At 46.5% G+C, this 16,503-nt stretch overlaps 1 protein-coding gene across 1 annotated transcript; it reads left to right on the top strand.

Moving 5' to 3' along the window:
* Positions 1 to 2,588: 2,588 nt before the first annotated feature.
* LOC112899392 (elongation factor G-2, chloroplastic) lies at positions 2,589 to 6,362 on the top strand. Its single transcript, XM_025967842.1, has 4 exons — positions 2,589 to 2,881; positions 3,762 to 5,170; positions 5,334 to 5,846; positions 5,948 to 6,362. The coding sequence occupies exons 1-4, from the start codon at positions 2,653 to 2,655 to the stop codon at positions 6,116 to 6,118; spliced, it is 2,322 nt and encodes a 773-aa protein (XP_025823627.1). The 5' UTR covers positions 2,589 to 2,652; the 3' UTR covers positions 6,119 to 6,362.
* The last annotated feature ends 10,141 nt before the right edge of the window (positions 6,363 to 16,503 follow it).

Raw genomic sequence — 16,503 nt, 5'->3', positions numbered from 1 at the left:
TTCGCCTATATATATTTTTGAGTTCAGTTCAGTGCTAAGTTATGCAAAACCTTCATCGATCTCTAGTCTTCAGATAGCTTTATTTGTCAAATTTTCGCCCCAAATTAAATCCTTCAAGTGCTTCATCAAATTTGTATGTATTTATATACTATGTATGCAGCTCTCGTAGACGTATCGGTTGGCTGTAGTTTGGAATCGGATCTCAAGCGAGACTGCGAGAGCGATGAACAGCCTTGACATCGTAGGTGAGTCACAGCATCCAGCGTGTACGGAAAGGAGTTCCTGGCTTCCACTGGATGCACACAATGTGCCTCTCTGTACTACACAGAACGTACTCGTGGTACGAGCAACATTGCATACTTGTAGTGAAGGACTAGCATTGACTTGACCGCCGAAACTGCAAACGCAAACAATAGAAAAGGAAAGCGACGTGATTAGCTCATAGCTGACGAATCAGGCGTCCCCCCTTACCAAAAAGCACAGTATAGAAGGGAGTAGTGGTCATTTGCAGGAGCAGGGGACAGCGAGATCTTGCGTTGACGTAGTTTAATGGACGCGATGCAGCTTATTACCCACTTGGGAAGGCGCCTGCATTATTGGTTGGCCAAGCGAAACCGGTTTAGGGTTCCTAATCCGGTGGGCGGGTCTGATGATAATGTCAGGCCTGACGTAACTTCTTTCTGCCTGTCTCGCATCACAGTGTCACACATGCCAATCAGCCTGGATGGCAACTGGCAAAGCCAGGCCGGGCGCGCGGCAGCTCGTGGTTTTATCTCGCATCCTCGCGGGTAAGGCCCACCACGAAATGGGGTGTGGATTTTAGCTGGGCTCTACTTGTTTGGGCTGGTCCACCGCATGCTCCTCGTTTGTGCGCGTGGACGGCCCATCAGCTTTTTGCGCGCATGAACAGCCCAGCAAGAGGAGATTCGATGATTAGTTCAGGGCCTCTCATGGGCTCGTAAGCTTCGTGCACTTGTCAGCAAGTGTGTATAGCAAGCAGGGGTCGGGGGGGTGCTCTAAAAGAGTAAGGGCATGTTTGGATCCACCCCCAGATGGCAAAAGGGTAAATGGTAAAATTTTTGCTCCTGTCACATCAGATGTTTAGACGCTAATTAGAAGTATTAAATATAGTTTAATTAAAAAACTAATTACATAGATGAGGACTAAATGACGAGACGAATCTATTAAACCTAATTAATCCATAATTAGCAAAATTATGGTAGCATTTACCCTTTTGCACTTTGGGGTGTTTGGATCCAAAAGTGCAAAAGAAGCAAAAGTTTTGCCCTTTCTCTTTCTCTTTCCCGTTCATCCGAACAGGCCCTAAGAAAAAAAATACTGTACAAGACTGTGAAGGCGTGCACTCATCTAGATCGCACAAAATAATTACGAAATCTCATAAAAGCTGCAAAAATCAAACCGATCTGTTCGCGAAAACGGGTGGCTGCCGGCTGCCGCCTCTCAATTGTTTACCGCACAGTAGCAAACCTGCATATTCCTAGACACGTCACGGACGATAGCGCCATACCCAGCAACTAGCTCTTGTAGTCGTGTCGCGTGACAGAAACACTGGCTTTTGTCCTGTGCCCGCCATGCAACCCCAGGCAGACGTGCCGAGTGCGTGGCCGGGTACCAGGCCATCGAAACTCATGCACGGGAGAGAACTGAGCTCACAAGTCGCACGTCAGAAAAAAGCGCGTGTGACTACGGAGATGAAAGCAAAGTGTCTGGCCGCCGGCGGTAAGAATTGGCAGCCGTTCTGCCAAGAAAAATGCGCGACAAAAAATGTTAAAATTTCGAGGGGTTGCAGGCTTGCAGCGGGTGCGAGTGGGCCATGGTGCAGGGCCGGCCAAGTTGGCGGTGCGGTATGCCATTGTGTGATGGGCCGGTGGCCGCTGAGCTGAGCACAGACAGGACTAGGCAGGAACATACAAAATTTGGATGACTGCTTGGGGCTGCATGGCCACTCGTGGTAGGAAATGCGGAGACGTGGCCGCTTCACTGGCACCATTTGATCCTACTCCATTCTCAGTAGGAATGCCTTTTCGCTTAACTGGTTTACTCCTCCTGATCAGATTGTGTGTGTGGCTGTTCCTTAACCGAGGTAGCAGATGACTGAATCTAAAATTACAGTGTTTGAGAGTATTGTGGCAGAACTGTGGCAGGGTTTGGAATTGGGGGTATACAGGTTCATAAAGTTTTTTTTTGAATAAAAAGGTTCACAAAGTTTTACTGCGGATCAACATGGTCATACTACTGTCTGGTGTCTAAACGGGGAGTCTTGGAGACACCTCAAATTATATTCTTTTTCATAATATTTTCTAGAAATTAAGGTCGTCATGTCTCCAAGACTCCAATCATTTGCCTCTCAGTTCTTCAACACACAGACCCTTCCTTTTTTTAAAAAACGCAGGCTATAATTTCCTAGTTATACAGGCAAAAAGAAGAGGAAAACATGCTGATTATCAAATAAACCAAAAAAAAGCGCCAATCCAAAACGTGAGACGGGGAGGCGTCCTCCTCGCTGCACCCGCGGCTCACATTATCCTCAGCCTCAGCGGCCGCCGCTCGCGCGCTTAAAACCCGCAGCCTTCCGCCCGCGACAGCCGGCGAGAGCCACGAACCGGACAAAAACAACCAGAGGCAATCTCCATGGCAGCCGAGGCGCCCGTGCGAGCCCCCGCCGCGGCCCGGTCCGCGCGCCGGCCGGCCGCCGCCGCCGTCGTCTCCGCCTCGTCCGCCTCGCGCCCCGTCCTCGGCCACCGCCCCTTCCTCGCGCAGCGCTTCGCCGCCGGGCGCGCAGCGGTGGCCGGCCCCGCGGCCGGGCTCCGCCCGCGCCCGCGGAGGCCGCGGCTCTCGGTCGTCGCCATGGCTGCCAGTGGTGAGCAAGCGCTATTCCCCACTTTTTAAGTTTTCGTTCTCTTGTTCGGCGCGTCGTTGCTGTAGTGCGCTGGCGCGAGTCTTGTCGATGGCGCGTGAGTGTTCTATGCGTCGATGTTGTTTGTGGAAATGACCAATAGAGTATCTCTGTAGAGTTCCGGTGGGTTTGTTCGTTAGTTTTTGCGCTGCTTACTGTTGACCGACTTACCCAAAGGGAGCAGTTTGCTTGTTGAGGACATTATCCCTGCAGTGCTTCTATTATGCTTGTTAATCGGCTGTTAAAGGGTGTGCTTTACCGGATAAACATTTTAAAAGTAGTTTCTTGAAAATCAATGGAACTATACTGCTCAGAGTTGTAGTAAAAGTAATGCTGGAGTTCATAGCTTGCTGATGGACTTATAACTTGCTGCTGGACTTCATTTCTGTACAATTTGTTGTGGTAATTAAATTTGATTCTCATGAATGAAAGTTAAAACATACTGGGAAGCAGGGCATAGGGAGGTCCAATAATGAAAGTTCTGCAAATATTCAGGAAAAAAGTGTCTGAGGCCTTGTAAAATGAGTATGGCTCTCTATTTCGTTTGCTTGATGTGAATTTGCTGCAAGTACAGAGGGGAAATCAATGTGCTTTGCTGTTGATGCCACTTGATACTGGAAATTTCTTCATATGTAACTCAACAATTTGACTGGATATCAATTCTAAACCTTTCCATATACATCTGTAAGAATTACCAAATGCGTCCCTGAAAATTGGAAGTCACTTCCTTTTAGTTTACACTTTCTTACTGCCACATCCACCATTTTTTTCGAAATAATTCATTGCTTATCCACTTTGTTGTCTTTATGAGATAGATATTGACCTGCTTTCATTGTGTATCCAGATCGCCAGGTGCCTTTGCAGGATTATCGCAATATCGGTATTATGGCCCATATAGATGCAGGAAAGACGACAACTACAGAACGCATTCTGTATTACACTGGAAGAAACTACAAGATTGGTGAGGTTCATGAGGGAACGGCTACGATGGACTGGATGGAACAAGAACAGGAGAGAGGAATAACCATTACATCTGCAGCAACCACTGCCTTCTGGAACAAACACAGGATCAACATTATTGATACTCCTGGGCATGTCGACTTCACTCTTGAGGTTGAGCGTGCTCTCAGGGTGTTGGATGGTGCTATTTGTCTCTTTGACAGTGTTGCCGGGGTAGAACCACAATCCGAGACCGTGTGGCGTCAAGCAGATAAATATGGGGTTCCAAGAATATGTTTTGTGAACAAAATGGATCGCCTTGGAGCTAACTTCTTTAGAACTAGAGACATGATAGTTGCAAATTTGGGTGCCAAGCCTCTGGTGATTCAGTTGCCTATTGGTTCAGAGGACAATTTCCAAGGAGTTGTTGATCTAGTCAGGATGAAAGCTATTGTATGGACAGGGGAGGAGCTGGGTGCGAAATTTGAATATCAAGACATACCTGCTGATCTCCAAGAGATGGCTCAAGACTATCGTGTCCAGATGCTGGAAACTATTATTGAATTGGATGATGATGTGATGGAGAAATATCTTGAAGGAACTGAACCAGATGAGGAAACTGTTAAGAAATTAATCAGAAAGGGAACAATTTCTGCCAGCTTTGTCCCAGTTTTATGTGGTTCAGCCTTCAAAAACAAGGGTGTCCAACCATTGCTTGATGCTGTTGTCGACTACTTGCCATCTCCACTTGATCTACCTGCAATGAAGGGTACTGACCCAGAAGATCCTGAAGTGATCCTTGAAAGGCACCCAAGTGATGATGAACCATTTTCTGGGTTAGCCTTCAAGATCATGACTGATCCATTTGTGGGGTCACTAACATTTGTTCGCATATACTCTGGGAAGCTGGTAGCTGGTTCATATGTCCTCAATGCGAATAAAGATAAAAAGGAAAGAATCGGAAGGCTTCTAGAGATGCATGCAAACAGTAAGGAAGATATAACAGTTGCTGTGACTGGTGACATAGTAGCGCTTGCTGGCCTGAAAGACACAATTACCGGTGAAACACTATGTGAGGAAGGCAAGCCTGTAGTGCTTGAACGTATGGAATTTCCTGATCCTGTCATTAAGGTTGCTATTGAACCCAAGACCAAAGCTGATGCTGACAAAATGGCTACTGGATTAATCAAGCTTGCTCAAGAAGACCCCTCATTCCACTTCTCTAGAGATGAGGAAACCAACCAGACTGTTATTGAAGGAATGGGAGAATTACATCTTGATATAATTGTAGACAGACTAAAGAGAGAGTTCAAGGTTAGTATTCTGATTAGCTACATTTATGCAGCACATGCATCATATGCTTCCTTATTTCTATATAGAAATTTGATAATTGTTTAATTGGTGGCCGACTGTTGTTATGTACGAGCTTTATACCATGTTGCATCACCCCTTAACTCTTTGCAAACAATCTGTACAGGTTGAAGCAAACGTTGGAGCTCCACAAGTCAACTACCGTGAAAGTATTTCCAAAGTCGCAGAGGTGCAATACGTCCACAAAAAGCAATCTGGTGGATCTGGGCAGTTTGCAGACATTATTGTGCGCTTTGAGCCTTTGGAAGCTGGAAGTGGATATGAATTCAAGAGTGAAATCAAGGGAGGGTCAGTGCCCAAAGAATATGTACCAGGAGTTATGAAGGGATTGGAAGAAAGCTTACCCAATGGTGTCCTTGCTGGTTACCCAGTTGTGGACTTCCGAGCAGTGCTGGTTGATGGCTCATACCATGATGTTGATTCAAGTGTCTTAGCATTCCAAATTGCAGCCAGAGGCGCCTTCCGTGAAGGAATGAGGAAAGCTGGTCCAAGACTTCTGGAGCCAATAATGAGAGTTGAAGTGGTAACTCCTGAAGATCATCTGGGTGATGTTATTGGTGACTTGAACTCTAGAAGAGGTCAAGTTAACAGCTTTGGGGATAAGCCTGGTGGACTCAAGGTATGGAACAGTACATCCTCCACCTTCATAGCCTAGTTTATCAGAGTCTGCTAATTGAAGTGTGTCCTGAAACATTTACCTTACAATGCTATTGATCACAGGTGGTTGATGCGTTCGTGCCACTTGCCGAGATGTTCCAGTACGTCAGCACCCTCCGGGGGATGACCAAGGGGCGCGCGTCCTACACGATGCAGCTCGCCAAGTTCGACGTCGTCCCGCAGCACATCCAGAACCAGCTCTCTGCGGCGAAAACAGAGGAAGCTGCTGCTTAATTTTCATTCTCCCCGTAGATATTACACATACGGCCACGGCAGAGCAGGTTGATAGGAAGGACATCAAGGTGTATGTAGCGTCGTAGCGTGTCCAACCCCGCGAGGGGACATTATTTGCCATTGATTTTGGACCTGGTAATGGCCTTTGTCGAGTTTTCTCGATGAGAAAAACAGTAATTGTAAGTTTTTGGTTCCTTGCTCCTTTTGAGAACTCTTGAATCAATTCTCCCATCTTGTTCGGTTCTCTTTTGCTTGTTGCTCTTGCATCCTCTACAAAGATTTGCTGTCTCACATCTGACGTTCTAAAGACTAGTGCATGTGAGCACAGCACAAATACTGTACCTTGGAAACATGGTCCTGATCATTGCTTGTGGCTCTAACAGGTACTGACTTGGCACTATTGTCATTACAATCATATCATACGAGCATTCTTCCAAGATTTGGTACGGTGGTAGGGATTCTCTTGGAAGCTCGGTGCCAGCAGTAGACAATCAGCAAAGGTGAAATGCAGCTTGTCATCTGGGATCCTTCATGCTCCGGTCGAGATGCCTCACGGACGCCCGACTTTGACGCCAGTAGGTGAGTAGGGGCGAGCTTATCAGTATCACGGATGTTGAAGGCGGGGCCTTTTCCACCTCATGATGCAATGAATTCTGCAATTTTACGGGGTTGGGAAGGGCAATTTCTCTCGACCTCAACCAAGCCCTGCAAAAACCGAAGCTCGAGTACTTTCTGCAAAAAACCCTCTCGTCCATGGCGGCGTCGAGGCGACGGATGGCTCCAACTCCAGTCGAAGGCGGCGGCGAGCGTGGGGCCGAAGGCGTGGGCGGCGGCGCCGGAGCAGCGTCTAGATGGTCTCTGCTGACGAGTGGTGACGCGGAACATACGACAATGGGGCTGCGGTGGTCGCCGGCGGCCGCTTGACCTCGTCAGCAGCCATATCGCCGGCCTGGAGATTTTTCAAAATATCCCCTCATTTGGATCGAGATTAACTAGGGGGTTATTTGTAATTCCGATCCAAAATTTTACAAATAACCCCTAATTTGGATCGCGATTTATAATCGCGATCCGATATTTTACGAAAAGGACCCTGAATATTTTCAAATAACCCCTCCTTTGTCCGGGACACCTATCTTCTCCCCACTGGGCGACCCAGCGGCGCCGACGACCGCCGCACTTTCCTTCCTCCCGCAAGGCGCGAGCCATCCGCCCCTCCCCTCCTCAATCCCTAGCACTATAGCTCCTCACTTCTCCGCTCCTGCACGAAGGAAGAAAGCCCGGCGTTGAGGAGCGGCCTCAAGCACCCGTCGTACCGCGGCGCACGGCGGGCCACGCAGCTCGACGCGTCGGGCGGAACGGCTTGCCCCCCGGCGCCCTCGTTTGAGGAGGAAGCGCGCAAGGACAGACGCAGCATACTGCATACAGCGCATCGTTCCACACGTAGGCGGCGGCGACAATGGTTGACTGGTGGTCGGCGCGACACCTTCTCTGCCTACTCCAATGGCGGAACCACCGGGGGCTACGGGCTGCGCAGCAATGCGAAGTGCGGAGCCCGAGCGGAAGTGGATCGACGCGACTCGCCGGGAAGGGAGCAAGGAGCGGAGTCAATGGGGCGACCTTGCCGGCTTTGCTGCTACTGATCCCATCCGGCGGGCTCCGGTGGCGAACAGGGGAACGCTGCTGCGGTTGTTCGCCACTGCAACCAACAGAGCAAGGCGGTATTCCATTTCAACAGCCATAATAAACTGTGCTCGCACAGGATGCGTTACAGCGTTATATCAACCGTCGTTAAATCCAACGAAACAGGCTCCCGACTGTTCGTGTGAACAGTAGAGAGGCGATTTTCTCCCCACCAAAATCCAGATCTTCTAGATCCAGATTCAAGGTCGGGAGTCCTTCTGTGTACTCGTGATCTTCTCGCGAGGCACTCTCTCTGCTCCTCCTCCTCAATCAGACTATCTGCATCTCTCCTGATTTTCCATCTACCGCGGTTCGGGGCGATTAAGGGGTGAACTGGAGCTTCACTACCCGCCCTTGGCTTGCGTGTCTGGTGGGATTAGGAGTTATCACGGGTGCTGCAGATTCAGAAGGAGGTGGTGGGAGCCTTTGCAACCAAGCAGACTGCGGAGATTCAAGCCGCGTACTGATAGTGGGGAAAAGCAAGCTGCTACTCCTAATGCTGATGCAAAAGGTTGGTGAGGGTTGGGGCGGTCGATCCTCGGGAGACAGGATGGCTGAGATGATTGGCCGCCTGAGGCTCACATCGGAGGAAAGTGATGCTTTGGAGGTGACAGATGATGTTGAAGATGGATTAGCTACGTCCAATTGTGCGATTATTGGTAAAGTTTTATCGCAGGGGGTTCTAAATATTCAAACAATTATAGCGGCGCTGAGGCCTGCATGGGGAAATCCGAAGGGATTGAATGCAAGGACGGTTGGGGATAATATGTTCATTGCTGAATTTGGTTCGATGCAGGACAAAGTCCGAGTGCTTGATGGCTCTCCATGGAATGTGGGCAACCGAGCAGTCCGAGTTCAAGAGTTTGATGCCAATCCGAGGCCAACTGATGTAGTTCTCAATCATATGTTAATCTGGGTGAGAATCAAGAACCTCCCTTTTGGTCTTATGAACAAAAGTTGGGGAGAAGAGCTAGCTGGAAAGATAGGTAAAGTGGAAAAGGTTGACGCGGACTCCAATGGCAGGGCTTGGGGGCCTTATCTCAAAGCAAAGGTGAGGATTGACATAACAAAACCTTTGCGAAGGGGTGTGTCGGTGTGTCAATTTTCTCTGTTAAGAGACAGAAAAAGGAGTGGTATGAGGTGCAATATGAAAAATTGCCAAGCTACTGCTACTCTTGTGGAATTATTGGACATTCATCGGTGGAGTGCCCAAATCCTGCTGAACGGGATGAAAATGGCAATCTTCCTTATAATATGGAGTTAAGAGCTGCAGATGAAAGAAAGAAAAGGAGTGTTGGGGATGGGGTAGGCCAAGGTGGTAGTTTCGCAGAGAAGAAGTCTAATGCAGCTAGTGGGCGTGATATGATGGCAGGGGGACCTGATTCTAAGCTTTTAAATAATCAATCAAGGACTATGTGCCCCTCGGGACAACAATCTTTGGATTCTAGTGACAAGGATGAGGATAAAGAGACTTTCTGTAATAGAAGGAGCCAAAATATAACTGCCACAACAGAACCCAACTTTGTGAAAGATGCTAAGAATGTTGATATGGAAACTAGTGCATCGTGTCTTGGAAAGAAAAGGAAACCAGAAATGAAATCAAGGGAGGATTTGATTAATGGTGCTTGGTGCAATGAGGTCACACTAGGTACAGACCCTATGGAGATGGCAATTGTGGTAGCTCAATCGACAAAGGCCCAAATTATTAATGAGGTGGAATTTGAAGGGGAGGAAATAGAGATGATAAAGAGGCAAAGGAATGAGGAAAATACTTCTGTAATTCTATCGGCGGAGGCTGGGTACCAGCCCCGCCAGGAGCCATGAATATTTTATGTTGGAACTGTCGGGGTCTTGGGACTGCATCGACTGTTGCTGAGCTTCGCCTTTTGGTGAAGCGTTTCCGTCCCTCCCTCCTATTATTATCGAAAACTAAAATGAGGGATTCTAAAGCAAGAAATTTGATGTGGTCTCTTGGATTTTCTGGTTGCTTTGCGGTGAGCGGTGAAGGAAACAGTGGGGGCCTGGCCCTGTTTTGGGGCAATGAGTGCCATGTTTCTCTCCAACACTATACTACAAATATTATTGATGTGACAATAAAAATGGGAACGGAGATGTTATGGAGATCTACCTTTGTTTATGGGGAGCCTAGAACAGAATTGAGACACAAAGTCTGGGATCTCCTTCGCTTTATTAGAACACAATGGGTTGGACCGTGGATATGTGCAGGTGATTTTAATGAAGTGCTAAGTAGTGATGAACATATGAGTAAAGTAGAAAGAGGGGAACAACAGATGAAACTTTTCAGAGAATGTCTTGAGGACTGTGATCTAGTTGATTTGGGCTTCTCAGGGCCAAAGTTCACATGGAACAATAGGCAAAAAGGTAATAACAATGTAAAAGTAAGACTTGATAGAGCAGTGGCTAATGGACAGTTTATGGAGCTATTTGCAGACTGCCAAGTTGAAAACGTGATTACATATTCATCGGACCACTATGCTGTCCTAATTTCAATTGGCAACGGCTTTAAATGTAATGAAGCCAAACCTTTTTCACAAACTTTTAGATATGAGGCAATGTGGGCAAGGGCTGCTGACTATATGGAGGTGGTAGAGAAGAGCTGGAAAGAAGGTTCAGAAGGACCAAGAAATATTCAATCAGTTTGGTCAAATTTAAAGAAAATGGCAAGCTCTTTGCAGAAATAGAGTATGAGCACTTTTGGTTCGGTCAGAAAGGAGATCAAGAAGCTTGAAAGACGGCTGGCAACTCTTCGATCTTCCTGTACCACAATGGTATACTCTGAAGAAGAAAGGTCGATTGAACGGAAGCTGTGTGAGCTATTTGAATGTGAGGAAATAATGGCGCGCTAGCGGTCACGAGTGGATTGGCTCCAAGAGGGGACCGTGACACTTCCTTTTTCCATGCGAGAGCTTCAGCTAGAAAAAATACAAACAGGATGTGGTATCTTTTGAAAGATGATGGTACAAAATGTGATGATAAAGAACAGATTAAATGTATGACCCGTGATTTCTACATGAACTTATATTCTAGTGAGCCCTGTCCCCAAATGAATGTTATTCTGAAGACTATCCCATGCAAGCTGAATCAGATCACCAATGAGGAGTTATGTAAGCCCTACTCAGATGAGGAGATCCATGATGCCTCATTCCAAATGGGGCCGACCAAGTCACCAGGTCCTGATGGTTTTCCAGCGCTTTTTTATCAGCGTCACTGGGATCTTTTTAAGGATGAAATCTGCCATGCTGTGAGGAGCTTCTTACAAGGTGACCAAATTCCTGATGGGCTTTGTGATACTACTATTGTTTTAATTCCTAAAATTTCACGACCTGAGAGGTTGGTGAATTACCGCCCAATAAGTTTGTGTAATGTCCTGTACAAATTAGCTTCCAAAGTGTTAGCTAACAGATTAAAGAATGTTCTTCCAAATATTATTTCAGATGAACAAAGTGCTTTTGTGCAGGGCAGGCTAATAACAGATAATGTTTTAATTGCTTATGAATGCATGCACACGATTAGAAAACAGAAATCTAAAACTCTATTTTTTGCTTTGAAAATAGATATGATGAAGGCATATGACAGAGTCGAATGGAGATACCTGCATGGGGTTATGAGCAAAATGGGTTTCTCGAATGCATGGATCAATGTTGTAATGAGGTGTGTAACAAATGTCAGATATGGTGTTCGAATTAATGGAGAACTATCACAGGTTTTCAAACCAACAAGAGGATTAAGGCAAGGTGACCCGATCAGCCCATATCTGTTTCTTCTTTGTGTAGAGGGTCTGTCATGTCTTATAAAGAAGAAAGAAAGTGAGGGATTTCTTAAAGGGCTTAAGAATGGAACACAGGGGCCAGCGATATCACATCTTCTCTTCGCGAATGATAGTATCTTTTTCACAAGAGGAGATGCGAAGAATCTTCAGGCTCTAAATGAGGTGCTACAGGTTTACAGTGAAGGCTCTAGACAGAGGATTAATCGTAAGAAATCTTCAGTTTCCTTTGGTGCTCATTGTCCGGAACAAATTAAAGAAAGAGTGAAGACACATCTTAATATACAAAATGAAGCATTGCAGTCAAACTATTTGGGAATACCATCATGGGTTGGTAGATCACTATCTAATAGCTTTAATTTCCTATCAGATCGAATGTGGAAAGTGGTGAGAGGATGAAGTGATCGACCCCTTTCCCGGGCGGGTAAGGAAGTTATGTTGAAATCGGTGATACAAGCAATTCCAATTTATGTGATGAGTTGCTTTCGACTACCAGCTGGAATATGTGAGAAGATGGGAATGACAATTTCAAATTATTTTTGGGAAATTGAAAATGGGAAGAAGAAAATGCATTGGCGATCATGGGAACGGTTAACCACACCAAAAGCTTTGAGCGGCATGGGCTTTCGGGACATGGAACTATTCAATCAAGCAATGTTGGGAAAACAATGCTGGAGACTCCTTACAGTGCCACATTCTCTTTGTGCAAGGGTGCTAAAAGGCCGTTATTTTCCTCATTGTAATTTCTGGTTCGCACCACAGCCAAGAAGTTCATCTTTTACATGGCGAAGTCTCATGCATGGGAAGAAGCTACTGGAAAAAGGTATAGTATGGAGAGTGGGAGATGCGAGAAGGATTCAGTTAACAAGGGATCGCTGGATTGAAAACTCTTCTTTACTAAAACCTATTGTGCCTCTTCCTGATGATCTCACAATTCATTTTCTTATAGATGAAGAATCTGGCGATTGGAATGAGGGCCTTATTCGAACATGCTTCATAGAAGGTGATGCTGATAAGATCCTACAAATTCCATTGAGCAAAACAACCTGTGAGGATTTCCCAGCCTGGCCACATTCTAAAATAGGTATTTATATGGTAAAAACAACATATTCATTAATGAGAATTGAGAGCTTTCATAGATTTATGAGTGCTAATGGCAGAGGATAGAATTCAGATCAAAAGGAAACTTCTAAAATGTGGAAACATCTTTGGTCCATTAAGGCGCCGCCCAAGATGAAAGTTATGCTATGGAGGATGGCTCAGGACTGTTTGCAGGTGCTCAACTCAAACTTCGAAACTTACATGCCTCTGATATGTGCTGCTACTGTGGTAGGGAAGAAACGGTGCAACATGCTACTTTAACGTGCCAATATGCTTATGAAGTTTGGCGGGAAATAAAAAGGTGTTTTGGCATCAAATGCAAAATTCAATACTTGCCTTCCATTAAACAATGGCTCTTTGATTTTCTAGATGGTGCTACTGATGAGGATGCAATGGTCTTTACCATCACAGCCTGGCATATTTGGGAGGCAAGAAATGCGGTACGTAATGGTGAAAACCTTATTCATCCCAATAGAGTTGCAGAAAAGGTGAAAATTTATGTACAAATGGCATTGATGCACTTATTTAAATCACCAACATCGCATAGGTATGAATCTGAATACTCCGTTCCAAAGTGGATTCCATCGCCAGATGGATGGTTGATGATTAATGTTGATGCAGCAACATTTAAAAATCCACCTCGTATGGGTGTTGGTTTGGTGGTTAGTGATCATAGAGGTGATTTCATTGCTGCGTGTTGTCAGTTAATACAAAGATTCGATGACCCAGAGCTAGCTGAAGCAATAGCCATAAGAAGAGCTGTCTCCTTTTCCTTGGAGCAAAACTTGCAGCAAGTTGTTGTGGCCTCGGACTGTTTAAGTGTTATCAAGAAGATAAAATCCAAGGTTCATGATAGATCTCATGTGGCAGTCATTATTCTGGATGTTAGAAACTTAATCAGTGAAAATCCTTCTGTAACATTTACCTATGTTAGTAGGTGGTGTAATGAGGCAGCTCATGTTATAGCTAAGCAAGCTGATGTGTTTAAAGATGTAATTTGGTTTAATGAGCCTCCAGAAATTATTCGGAACATAATATGTAATGAAGGCTTGGTTTAATATATTGCTGCCTTGTTATTATAAAAAAAAAACTGTGCTCGCACAAAACAGTTGCCCCCGCAAAACGATGACCAGAAATTCACGGCAAGTCGAGCACAGGTCTCATTCCCGATCACTGTCAGTCCCAGTCTAGTAGTAGTGGTTACTTCATCTGGAGCTCTGGATTATCCCTGCGTTAACGAGGTAGTGGTTCATCTGCAGCGTGCAGCCTGCAGGACACGCTCAGCAAGTCGGCATTATCACGTCTTCATCAGGCTACTGGAATGGTCACCTACACCTACATATCAAATCAAATACAGATGCCCATTGGTACCCGCTGCATGATCGGATCAGTCAGAATGTTCAGGTTCTCAGGATCCTACAACGCTTTGTTCAGAACTAGAAAACAATGTGTAAGTTTTTGGTTCCTTGCTCCTGTTGAGAACTCTTGCCTCATTCTCCCATCTTTCTTGTTCGGTTCTCTTTTGCTTGTTGCTCTTGCATCCTCTACAAAGATATGTTGTCTGTTGTTTCTCACGTCTGACGGTGTAAAGACTAATGCATACGAGGTATGAGCACAGTGTAAGACTAATGTATCCTTGGGGACATGGTCCTGACTATTGCTGGTGGCTCCAACAGATACTGAGTTAGCACTAGTGTGATTATGATCATATTCATACGGGCATTCTTGCAAGGCACAGATTTGGACATTGGGATTCTCCTGGAAATCGCACACCACCTGCAGAAAACGTCCAGCATTAGACAGTCGGCAAAGGTGAAATGCAGCTTTTCATCTGGGATCTTTCATGCTCCAGTCTAGATGTCCAAGAATGGGGTGAAAATATGCCTCACGGACGCCCGACTCTGAGGTGAGTAGCGGCGAGTTTACCAGTATAACGTTATTGAGGAAGGGGACCTTTGCACATCCTGATGCGACGAATTTGCCATTTTACTGAATGGAGGAGAAAACAGGGAAGAGCAATTTCTCTCGAGCTCAAACCAAGCCCTGCAGGAATCGAAGCTCAGTACAAACAGGTTTCTGCCGCTTGTCTTCCTCTTCTCGTCCATGGCGGCGTCGAGGCGGCGGGTGGCTCCAATCGAAGGCAGCGGCGCGCGTGGGGCCGGAGGAATGGGCGGCGGCGCCGGAGCAGCGTCTCGATGGTCTCTGTTGAAGAATGGTGACGCGGAGCATACGGCGATGGGGCTGCGGTGGTCGCCGGCGGCCGGTTGACCTCGTCGGCAGCCATATCGCCGGCCTGGATATTTTTTCAAAATACCCCCTCATTTGGATCGATTAATAAGCGCGATCCAATGTTTTTGCGAAATACCCCCTAGTCTGGATCGCCTGTTTTCAAATTGCCCCTGATTTGGATCACGATTCATAATCGCGATCCGATATTTTACGAAAAGGACCCTGATATTTTTCAAATAACCCCTCCTTCGTCTGGGCCATCTATGTTCTCCCCACTCGACGGCCCAGCGGCGCCGACGACCGCCGCGCTTTCCTCCCGCAAGCCGCGACCCATCCACCCCCCTCCCTCCTCAATCCCTAGCACTAGCTCCTCACTTCTCCACTCCTGCACTAAGGACGAAATCCCGGCGTTGAGGAGCAGCTCGACGCATCGGGCGGAACAGCTTGCCCGCCGGTGGCCCCGTTCGAGGAGGAAGCGCGCAAGTACAGGCGCAGCATACCTCGCATGGTTCCACATGCAGGCGGCGGTGAGGATGGTCGGCGGGCGCGACACCATATCTGCCTGCTCCGACCGGGCTACGGGCTGTGCAGCAATGAGAAGTGCGGAGCGCGGGCTGAAGTAGATCAACGCGATTCGCCGGGATGGGAACAAGAGCGGAGTCGATGGGATGACCTTGCCGCTGCTGATCCGGCGGGCTTCGGTGGTGAACAGGGGACCGCTGCAGCGGTTGTTCGCCATTGCGACCAACAGAGCAAGGCGGTGTTCCATTTGGATAGCTTGGACGAACTGTGCTCACATAAACCTGTTGCCACTGTGAAACGATGATCAGAAGTTCACAGCAAGTCGAGCACAGGTCTTATCCCATCCCTGGAGCTCTGGATTATCCCTGCGTTAACGAGGTCGGTTTACCTGCAGGACACGCTCGGCATTATCAGGCCGTCATCAGGATACTAAAATGGTCACCTACACCTACACCTACACCTACATTTCAAATCAAATGCAGACGCCCGTTGTTACCCGCTGCATTATCGGATCAGTCAGAATGTTCATGTTTTCAGGATCCTACAACGCTTTGTTCAGAACTTTAAAATGGTAGCATGCACTGTTTTTTTTTGCAGAAGTAGTGTATGGACTGACGAATTTTTCACTGGAGCTGAAGCGAATTTTTCAGTACGATAAATTTACTTGTCTTTCCCTAAATTTCCTCCTTGTTCACCTCAGTTTGCTTTAATTACTGAAGTAATGGCAAATGGCTTGCAACAAAAATCCATGCCTCAAGCTAAGCTTTAAACACACAACGAACATACATAGAGGTTTGAGACAAAGGGAAAAGGTTATTGGTAGGATAATAGGATTGCAAGGCATATAGAAAAATTGGTCACCCAGCTTTTAAGACCAGATAATAAACATCATAGTCTGTATACATGTGTATTGTGTTGGAAAATAGGCAAATGATAGAGCGAACATTATAAACAAGGTTGACTAATTAGATGCGAGCTTCAAACTTGTCCATAAACTATTAAAGCAGGAAAAAACTGCATTAACTAACAATGAACAGTTGTGTCTCTTAAGATTGCTAGTTCGTGG

Source organism: Panicum hallii, chromosome 7, assembly GCF_002211085.1.
Source record: "Panicum hallii strain FIL2 chromosome 7, PHallii_v3.1, whole genome shotgun sequence".
In the NCBI taxonomy this organism is placed as follows: Eukaryota; Viridiplantae; Streptophyta; class Magnoliopsida; order Poales; family Poaceae; genus Panicum; species Panicum hallii.
The sequence above is the reverse complement of the archived record's forward strand: the minus strand, read 5'-3'. Positions and strand labels throughout refer to the sequence as shown.

Coding starts and splice junctions, on each gene's coding strand:
- LOC112899392 (XM_025967842.1), top strand. CDS start 2,653: ATGGCAGCCGAGGCGCCCGTGCGAGCCCCCGCCGCGGCCCGGTCCGCG. Junction 5,171..5,333: donor GACTAAAGAGAGAGTTCAAG/GTTAGTATTCTG, acceptor CAATCTGTACAG/GTTGAAGCAAACGTTGGAGC. Junction 5,847..5,947: donor ATAAGCCTGGTGGACTCAAG/GTATGGAACAGT, acceptor TATTGATCACAG/GTGGTTGATGCGTTCGTGCC.